At 46.9% G+C, this 10801-nt stretch overlaps 1 protein-coding gene across 1 annotated transcript; it reads left to right on the forward strand.

Moving 5' to 3' along the window:
- Positions 1-1023: 1023 nt before the first annotated feature.
- Positions 1024-10543, forward strand: CRYBB2 (crystallin beta B2). The gene is made up of 7 exons (XM_078151844.1): positions 1024-1204; positions 2558-2611; positions 4233-4306; positions 5401-5519; positions 8592-8724; positions 9586-9728; positions 10288-10543. Exons 1-7 carry the CDS (start codon positions 1024-1026, stop codon positions 10454-10456), a joined length of 873 nt encoding a protein of 290 aa, XP_078007970.1. The 3' UTR covers positions 10457-10543.
- The last annotated feature ends 258 nt before the right edge of the window (positions 10544-10801 follow it).

The raw sequence follows: 10801 nt of genomic DNA on the forward strand, positions 1-10801 counted from the left end.
GCAGAGGTTAAGTGACCTGCCCGGGTTACAGAGCTAGTCTGAGTTCTTCCTGACTCCAGACCCAGCACTCTACCACTGTCCCTGATCATTTGATGCACTGCCCTCATTTGAGAAGCAGGCTGACTTGTCAACCGTCATATGATGAGTTAAGGGCAGAGTCCCAGCCTCCCCAAACACCAGCCCAGGGCTCTGCTTATAAAGGAGGAAATGATGAGACAGCCAGTCAGCCAATAAGCCTTCATTAAGCACCTACTCTGTTCCAGGCACTGTGTCGAGCTGTACAAGAGCATTCTGACTTTGGAGTCGGAAGGCTGTGGGTTTGAATCTCAGTCCTGCTACATTGCTACTTGTGCAACTTAAGGCAAATCGTCTCATCTCTCTGGACCCCATTTTGCTCACCTGTAAAATGACAGGGTCAGATTCTATTACCTCCAAGGTCCTTCTAGCTCGAAATCCTAAAAAGAAGGAAATGGGAAATATGTGGCATAGTGAAGAGTGCAGCTGGTGCCTAACCTGGCAACGAGTAAATCTGGCTTTGGGTTCAGATTCTGCTACTCTTTTTCCTTTGGCTGGTTCCCTTTTCTTCATCTCAATTTCTTCTTCTGCCCAATAAGAGAGTTGGACCGGACGATCTCTACGGGTCCCTTTATCTCCATCTCTGTTTCTGTTCTTGACCTGGGTTTTGGGAGACCTCCCCCACTGGAGGACCTGACCCAGGGAGAGTTCAAACGCAGGCTGGGATCGAACTTGGCACTCCAACTGACTTGCTCTGCAAAACCGATCGCACATCTATTTTCTATCACGAGGCTGCTGGAGATGTGCCTCCAGCCTGTCATGGTAGGCAAATCCCTGGCTCCACAGAGGCTGAGATAGGCCGGACCCCTGCATTGTCCAAAAGAGGAGCTCTGCAGGTTGGCACCCAGAGGGCTGATGCAGGCAAAGCTCTCCTCTTCTTGCCTATGCCCTGGACAATCCAAGCCCAGCCAAATGTGAAAGCTAATGAAATAATTGCCCTGAGACACAATGGCCAGTGAGCATCAGCTGAACTGGGTATTCACGGTGGGTTTAATCCGGCATTCTCCACTCGCATCGTGCTGGAACGATTTTTGTAACCTATCTTGGCACCAGGCACCCCCAGGGCAGTATAAATGCCACCTCCCAGCTGGAGGCCCTTCATGGGCAGGAGCGGGTACTGGTATTGCTGGTAAGAGCTTCTCTCTTCTGCTTTTCTCTCATTCTGGTTGCTGGATGGAAAATCATTGGTCACCATTTCAGAATGGGCCAGAGGTGAAGGGACTCTGGGGGCACAAGAAAACAGAATGGTGGAGGGGGAAGAGCACTGGAGTTGGGGGCAGAAGTGCTGGGTTCAAATCCTAGCTTGGATATTAACTACATGACTTTGGGCATGTCATTTCCCCTCTTTCAGCCTCAGTTTCCTCCTCTGTAAAACAAGAAAATCAGAATAGATACCCTTTAAATTCCCATCCAATTCTAAAAATCCTATAAGGTATCTTTTTTTGGAAGGGAAAGGGACAAGGCAAGGTTAAAAAATAAAGAAACTAGGTTTTTGCTGCAGATACTGGGCTGGTAAATGTTCTCAGATCTCTAAGTCAGTTCTGATTAAAGATTCTAAATAACAAGTAGACTCATAAGTGGGGCCATTGTCAATGGATAGAGAAAGTCTTTGGGAGTAAATCCTGAAGGTTAGGGTTATGAACGGAGGTAGCTAAGTAGCACAGTGGGCAAGGGCATTGGACTTGGAGTCAAGAAGACCTGAATTCAAATCCTGCCTCATCTGAGGCACTTGGCTCTGTGACCCTGGGCAAGTCATTTAACCTCTGTTTGCCTCAATTACCTCATTTGTAAGATGGAGGTAATAATAGCACCTACCTTCCAAGGTTGTTGTGAAGATCAGATGAGATGACACATTGTTAGTACTTTGTAGACCTTAAAGCATTGTATAATTTATTATTCATTATCTAATTATATTATATTAATGTAAATTATTATTAATATTATTATTATGCCAGTTAGCTGGGCAAGGAAGGACGGGGATCTCTCTATAACAAAAAGGGAACTAAGACTTTGGGCTCATCCCCTTGGATTGTTTTAATTTCTTCTCTGATGGCTGCTCCAGATGGCCGATGAGAAAGTGGTTTCTGAAAGGCAGAATTTTGCTTTGAAGTGACTAAGGAACTTTGGGGCCATGAGGTAGGGAGATGTATGAAGATCAAGGAGAGAGAAAGACAGATTCTTTGGGGCAGGGGTTCTGAACCGTTTGTGAGTGATGGACCCCTTTGACTGTCTGGTTCAGTCTAGGAAGCCCTTCTCAGAATGATGCAAGCAACAAAATTTGTAAGATTTCAGAGGAGGTTAGAGGCTAAGGAAAACAAAAATGCCATGTTTTTCCAATCTAAGTTCATAGACCCCCTACAGTGACCCCCTCTCTTTGAGAATCTGGGGGACCTCAGGTTAAGAACCCCTCCATTAGGTAAATAAAGCTGGCTCCTGAGGATGCTTTTGAAATCTCAATCTCTTTCTATTTTTTGCTCTTCAGGGCAGACTAGGCTCTATGCAGAGGCAGAGTCTTCCTGGGAGGTGGATTTTGAAGGTCAGGGGGCTGGCTGTCCATTCATCGGAACACAATATTCCCACAGTGGGAAATTTCACCACTAGAGTCCCAAAGGCCTTCAAGAATGCACTAATAAAACATAAATGTCTCTAGGAGGCATAGCAACCATTAGTATCACTTTGGGTGAGGGAAGATTGCCCTATAGAGACCTGGAGAGGTGTCCAGGGTAGCGAGAAGGAAATAAAAGGGACCAGAGAAAGGAGCAGTTCCCTGGAGCAGAAGGAGGAGAGAGAAAAGCTGCATGGGGGAGAAGTGTCCTGGAGAGGCAGGAGAAGTGAGGAGGGCTGGTTGGAGAAGAAGGGAGGGCACAAACAGGGAAGAAGGAAGGATCCCAAAGCCCAAATCTGCCCTCTCCAGGGACCCCACCATATACCACACAGTTCTAAGAGAGAGTGTTTTTTGGTGTAATGAGTAGGAAAGCTAGAGTAGGATGGAGGATGGATGTCCTTAGAGGACATCATTTTACAGGTGAGGAGACTGAGGCACAGATAGGATAAGTGACTTTTGCCACAACTGGGATCTGTCTGAGATGGAATTCGAACTTCCTAACTCCCAGTCTACTGCTCCACGCTGATGCACATTAAAATATAGCTTGATAGCAGTTCTGCATACTACACGAATGAGCTAGTGTATGACTCAGTGGTGGATAAAGAGAATAAGATCAGAAGCAACATTAAGAGAGGCAGAGCATCCCAGAATAAGGAGGTCTTAGTCTCACTGTGCTCTGCCCTGCTGAGACTCTCTCTGGAGTTCTGCGATCAGTTCTGGGGGCTCTGTGAGAGGAAGGATGCTGATAGGCTGGGGGAGCGCCCAGAGGAGAGGGCAGTCATCCATCTGATGAAAAGCCTAACGTTCATGGCTTCTCAGTAACGAGATTGTTTATTGTTGTTCACTTGTTTCAGTTGTACCCAACTCTTTGTGACCCCGTTTGGGGTTTTCTTGACAGAGATACTGGAGTGGTTTGCCATTTCCTTCTCCAGCTCATTTTTACAAATGAGGAAACTGAGGCAAACAGAGTGAAGTGACTTGCCCAGGGTCACACAGCTAGTAAGTGTCTGAGACTGGATTTGAACTCAGAAAGATGAGTCTTCCTGATTCCAAGCCCAGTGCTCAATCCACTGTGCCACCTAGCAGCCCTGAGGTTGTTTAACTTGCAGAAAGGGGAGACACGCTCATTGTCTTACAGGTTTTGAAGGTCTGTTACAGGAAAGAGGAATGAGTTTCATTCAGTTTGGTACTGGTGGCAGAACTAGGAGCCGTGGCCTGAAGTGAAAAAGAGACAATTTGGGCTGGACCGCTGGGAAGAATTGCCCCTAAGGGGTCTGGGCTGCCTTGGGAGAAAGTAATTCCCTGATCACTGGAGGTTTCCAAACAAAGTCTAGGTGACTCTTGTCTGGTAGATGGTGGAAAGCATCCTTTTTTTCAGGGCTATACCAGATGGCTACTGAAGTCCTTTTTCAAGTTAAGAAGTATGGGATTCTAGAATTCTGACTGACTGCAGAGAATCTTTCTCCGGGCTGCAGAAATCTGCCCAGATTTTGTTTGTTTTGGGGAGGGGGAAAGGTTCCTAACTGCCTCTTCTTGTTTCTACTCTCTTCAGCTTCCATCCTGAGTGAGACCATGGCATCAGACTACCAGACTCAGTCCTCTAAACCGCAGCCCCTCAATCCCAAGGTTGGTATATCCTTAAGCATGTTTCTTGGGTCATGATTCTAGCTAGCTCACTTTTCTGATCTGAGCCTTGGTTACCTCCTCTGTGAAGAGAGGTATTGAAATAAAGCAGGGGTTCTTAACCTGGTAATTCATGCTAAGGCTTTAATAACTTGTAGACTCACCAAATGTCAGGGTTGGGTGGGACCTTAGAGCTTATGTAATCCAAATCTTTCATTTTACAGAGAAGGAAAACTAGGGCCCCTGAGGGGAAGTGACTTGTCCGAGGTCACACAGCTACTAAGTGGTGGAGCCAGGGTTGGAGATGAGGCGTCCTGATTGCCCTTACCCAGCTCTCTTTCTACTTCCTGCCTCAGTAGAGAGAGTAGGCAAAGGAAGGAGGAGAGGGACAGGGAAGGCTATTTGGTGAGCCCTGGGTGAGGGAGGTTTTCTAGAAGGTGATGGGGGGCAGGGACATATTTCCAGGTGATATGTGTGTGTGTGTGTGTGTGTGTGTGTGTCTATGCAAGGGCGCACATATGTATGTTTGTATGTATTGTGTGTGTGCTCATATGCATGTGCCTACCCAAATTGGGGAAGGTGAGTGGATGGCCTCCAGACTTCCCTCTGAGGAACAAAATGTTCATCAGATTCTCAGATTCTTCCTTGGACAAAGCTGTGGCGCCCCACCCACTCCCAGCTCCACTCCCCATTGGCCCCAGTCGGGGGCAGGACAATTGTCCTTCTTTTTGCCGTGATTAGGTCATGGAGTGCTGGGTTGGTCCAAGATGCTAATCTTATCCAGTGACTGGGGAGGCCCAGCTGAGCCTGCAGAATCATCCACCGAGCGGCAGATAGCCCCTTACCCTCTTCCTCCTCCACTCTGCTGTTTCTTCAGGAGGATGAGAGTGAAGGCAGTTCTTGGAGTATGCTGATGCCAGGGGTCTCCTGGTGAAGTCCCACCTCTCACTGACCACCTCCTCCCCAGAAGTCTTTTTTTGGTTTTTCAACAGCGATTTATGCACCACCTCATAGGATCATAGGTCAAGAGCTGGAAGGGCCCTTAGGGCCTTCAAGTCCACCCCCTCCAGTGGTTTTCTCTTTTTTCTGGTGCTTAGATTGTCATCTTTGAGCAGGAGAACTTCCAGGGCCGATCCCATGAGCTGAGTGGGCCATGTTCCAACCTAAAGGAGACTGGAATGGAGAAGGCGGCCTCCATCCTTGTGCAGTCAGGACCGTAAGTGCCTTGTGGTCCAGCTAGCCATGGCATTGCTGGACCTAGTAAATGTCAGGGTCAGGCACCTAGCAAATGTCCACTATTTCTGGGGGAAGGGAAAGACAGAGCATGACCCTAAGCCCCTGGAAGTTTGGCCCAAAGGCCTGGTGTTGTAGAGAGATGAGCCTGGTCTATTTAATCCAGTTCAACAAACCCTTATCAAGCATGTACTCTGTTCATTGACCTGGGAATATAAAGAAATAGTTCCTACTTTCAGGGAGCTTGTGTTTTACTAAGTGGGGATAAAGAGACAATTATACAAAACCATAATAAAAATTATAATGTGATAAGAACATAAGAAAGGTCCAAGAGATCTGAAGACAATGAGGTCACAAGAAGGGTTCCCTGGGGGATGTAGCATCTTGGATGAAGGTTTCAGAGGAGATAGCATTCTGGCCCTGAGAAACATTGTATACAAAGGCGCAGAGGGGAGAAAGGGCTGAATGTGAGTAGTGCCTACAAAGGAAGGTGGAATTAGTGAAGGGGAATAGTAGATGAAAAAGTCAGAAAGGTGCGTGAGCTTCAGGTTACAGAGTCTTGAATGCCAGGCTAAGGAGAGAGAGAGAGAGAGAGAGGGAGGGAGGGAGAGAGACAGAGAGAGACAGACAGAGACAGAGACACAGAGACAAACATAGAGATGGAGAGAGAGACAGAGAGACAAAAAGAGAGACAGACAGACCCACGCACACACAGAAAGAGATGATAAGGAGATAGATGCTAGATAGGTAGATGGATAGATGCTAGATTAATTGATAGATGGATAGATAGATGACAGAGACTGTCTTAAGTGCTTATTATGTGCCAGGCACTGTGCATTTTTTTTTTTGGTAAGTTACTTTATTTCATAAGCAACAGGGAGCCATGGGCAGCTCTAGCATTCTCTGTCCTGTGTTCTCAGGTGTCTTCCAGCCCTGACATTCTCTAAATATGATTTTAAACTCCCTTCCAAACTCTCTGAATTTGTGTGCATTGGAAACTTCCGAAAGGAATGGCTTCATTCCTCCAAAAAGCTGTATTTTAACTCAAACTAAGGAAATCTTCAGCAAAAAAGACCTGGGCTGGCTCTCTGGTAGAAATTATTTGTCTAGGGCCCCCTGGGAGCATGGAGAAGCTCCCAAGGTCTTTTTGTTTGGTTCCAAGGTTTAAGGTTGAGATAAAGCAGCCTTGGAAGAAAAGAGAAGCATCTCTCTGGGTGGCAGACAGCTGGAATCCTCCTCTGGAATGTCAGAAAAGGATGATCAATGCTGTTCTGGCCCCGGAGATCTAAAGGAAGCCCCTTCCTTTTCCTTCCCAGGACATGGGCAAAAAAGTAGATGAGTGCTTGTGAGCCAAGCCAGCCCTCAAACGTTAATAACTCATGACCAGCCCCTGAAGGCCCTGGCTTGGCCTCTTAGCACCAGGCCCTCCAAGATGACAGGAAGCTCACTCTTTCCCAGGGCCTGGATGCAGGTGTCGCTGTGGCGCTGCTATTTATAGTGTGGTCAGTATTGAATGACAGAAGCTCACTGTGGTGCCTGTTAACACCTTTTTTTAGCTAGAAAATAACCCATGGAAAATTTATGGTTCTTTCTTCTCCCTCCCCCTCCACTCTCCCAATCCCAACCCCGACCCACCTAAGTTGGCCTCCTCTCTTTTCTGCAGAAGTGAGCTCGACTTTAAAGCCTATGCTTTCCTCCCCCAGGTTGGGGATGACAGAACTTGTTTGATTCAAGCATCCTGGCAGGGCCTTAATCAACTAGGCAGCGGGTGCTGGATCGGCCTTACTAGGCCTAGAGAAACCCGGTTCTCTGACTCTCTAGTTTAAAAGATATGGCTAGCTCGCATTTCTTTAGGTGGTGCAGTGGATAGAACCCTGGCATACAGTCAGGAAGATCTCAGTTCAAACCATGCCTCAGACATTTGCTATAGCAGTGAGACCCTGGGCCAGGGGCTTGAACTTTTGTCTGCCTCAGTTTACTCATCCATAAAATAGGGATAATAATAGCGTTTACCTTTCAGGGTGGTCATACTCGTTGTAAAAGAACTTAAAAATGCTACTATACAGATGCTAGCTAAAATTATTAAATGGTAGGACCGAATTGAACCTAGCTTCTTTGACTCCAAATCTAGAATTTTTTTCTACATGGCCCACACCCCTCATTTTTACAAGAGTCCATTGATTTTATCAAGGGAGATTGTGGCATCTCTTCCTTTGTAGATTTTTAGGCAGTAATAGACTAATTTAATGCTTCACGTTCTTTCCAGGCCTCAAGTTTTCTGGTTCGGTGCCTAAGCTCATCTTCAATCTTTATCACTTGCATCAATTATTTAATCATTAATTGCCAGCAGGAAGGGGCCTTGGAGGTGATGTACTCCAACCCTTCATTTGACAGATGAGGAAACTGAGGCTCCACAAGTTTCAGTGACTCACCAAAGATAATGCAGATGGCAAAGCTGGGATTACCAAATCTGCTTTCAGCCCTGCTTTCCAAGGGCTATTAACTATGGAATTTCCTTTGGCAAATTAGAGACAGCAGTCCTGGAATTCAAAGAGCAGAGTGGAGGGTCTTACGTCAAAAAGACAACATAGTAGGTCCTTAAAGGAAGCTTATTGATTGATTGCTATGAGATTGGCAGTCCCAGACTCCGAAGGTTATCCCAAGCTGACCTTGGTTAAGAGCAGAGATCCCAAAGCTAGGATGTCGGAAGTGGATTCGCAGCTCCTCCAGTGACTACAAGGAAACACAAGACAGAGAGTGGACTAGTGGGGGCCCTCCAGCATTCCCCAAATCAGTCGATCCCTAGCGCCAAGTTGGAATTGGGCTGAGCTGAGCTTTCCTGGCAGGGAGAACCATAGCCTGGTGCTTGGGTCTTCTCCGGACATTCAGTAGAGGGACCTAGGAAGCATCATGGCCTGTATGAGGATTTTTTTAGGAAAAAGCTGGTGGGGAGGGTGTTGATGTGGGACTGGCGTGAGGGCCTCTAAGGAGAGAGGCTGCACCGCTGTGGTTTCTCTATCTGTGTTAACTCTGTCTGTCTGTCTGTCTGTGGCAGCTGGGTCGGGTATGAACAGGCCAACTGCAAAGGAGAGCAGTTTGTGTTTGAGAAAGGTGAGTACCCTCGCTGGGACTCTTGGACCAACAGCCGCCGGACTGATGCGCTCAGCTCGCTGAGGCCCATCAAAGTGGTGAGTCTTTCGTCCCCTTTCTGCCCCACTAATCTCCTCCTTCAAGGCCCAGGACCCCGGGAAGCAGAGATGAGCCAATGACCCTTCTGACCCTGGGTAGAAGACATTTGCGTTCAGTTTCCCACATGCTCCTGGTGTTTCTTTGCCCTTAATTCTGCTCTGTTAATTATTTCCCATTTATCCTATACTGTATATAGTTTGTTTGCAGGTTCTCTCTCCCACCTCCCCAATTAGATTGAAAGCTCCTTGAGGGCTGGGATTGCCTTTATCCTCTCCTTGTATCCCTAGCACTTAACACAGTGCCTGGCACATAGTAGGCACTTAATAAATGTTTATTGATTGATTCCCGAAGGCTCTGAGAGATCTTAGATCCTAGCTCCCCGTAACCCTCCTCTTGCTGTATCCCAAGAATCAGGAAGACACCTCATGCTGTCTATGTCATTACCTGATGTAATCTTTCGGTTCTGTACATCATGACCTAAGGGCCCTGTTCTCCCCAGATCTTCCGCTTTTTTGGTGAACCTTGAACAAATCACTTTCTCTCTCTGAGTCTCAGCTTCTTCAGGTGCGAAAGAAAAGGGTTTGACTAGGTAGCAGGTTCTTAATGTTTTTGTATCATAGAAGCCTTTGCCAAGTTGGGGAAGTCAGGGGACTCTTTCTCAGAGTAGCATTGAAAAAAATTGTAATTGAAAAAAACGCTAAATTTCCATTAAGGAACAGAAAACAAATATCACTTTTCCCCATCTAAATTCATGGACCCCCTGAAATCTATCTATGGACCCCAGGTTAAGAGTCCCTGGCCTTGATGATCTCGGGGCACTTTCTCACTCTGAATCTCAATTCTGTGTTCCTCTCTCACAGGACAGCCAGGAGCACAAAATCATCCTTTATGAAAATCCTAACTTCACTGGGAAGAAGATTGAGATCATTGATGACGATGTGCCCAGTTTCCATGCCCATGGCTACCAGGAGAAAGTATCATCTGTGAGGGTACAGAGTGGAACGTGAGTAGTGTCCAGGAGTGGGCATCACTGTGGTGGATGGCAGACACTGGTGTTCCACCACTTAGCAGCTATGTGACTTTGGACAAATGCCTTTGCCCTTCTGTGGATCAGTCTTCCCATCTGTAAAATGGAAATAATAACCTCTGCCTTATCTACCTTAGTCAGGCAAAAGACATTATAAAGCTCCTACTCTGTGACAGGAGACACATGCAGATGACTGTACAAATAAGTTATAGACAGGATTGATAATTGCAGGAGATAATCACAGAGGGAAGGCATTAGACTTAAGGGGGATTGGGAGTGATCAGGCAGATATAGCTGGCATGTAAGGGGGATTGGGAAAGATGTCTTCACAGAGTGATAGGGAAGATATAAAGGACATGTAAATGCTCAAAGGTGTCCCAGACTGCCATTCCTTTAGTCTTTTTCCCTGGGCTCCAGGCCACCTTTGGGAGGTCCAGAAGGAATCTCCATGCAGCTCAGGTGAGGTGATACTCTCAAATCTGACAAGGCTGACCCATGCTATCATTCTCTCTCTCTCTGTCTCTGCCTTTCACAGGTGGGTGGGCTACCAGTATCCAGGTTATCGAGGCTTCCAGTACCTATTTGAGAAGGGGGAATACAAGGACAGCAGCGATTTTGGGGCTCCCCACCCCCAAGTTCAGTCTGTAAGGCGCATACGGGATATGCAGTGGCATCAGCGAGGTGCCTTTCACCCTACCAACTAGATCCCCATCACCCCAGCACCACCATCATGCAGGGATGAGGACCCATGCTCCTCTCATCACTCCCAGTCCAGGCCACCCTACTGTCCAAGCAAGTTAATAAAGTGTGAACGGCAAAGCGGTTTTCTGCTTCTTCTTTGTTCTTTCTTAGTAATGAACGTGGGGAAATGCCTAATTTATGTGACCAGGCTCTGGGCTGGAAGTCAGGAGAGACCTGAATTCTTTTAGGCTCAGATTTGCCAATTAAGGGATAAACTGTCTATTTGGCCTGGAGGGAGAGGCTTAACTCTCTGATTTCCAATCACCTGTCAGATGGGAAAAATGGTACTTTCCTTGTCTACTTGACCT

This window comes from Phascolarctos cinereus, unplaced genomic scaffold (genome assembly GCF_003287225.1).
Source record: "Phascolarctos cinereus isolate Bilbo 61053 unplaced genomic scaffold, phaCin_HiC Scaffold_4;HRSCAF=312, whole genome shotgun sequence".
NCBI classification, from domain to species: Eukaryota; Metazoa; Chordata; class Mammalia; order Diprotodontia; family Phascolarctidae; genus Phascolarctos; species Phascolarctos cinereus.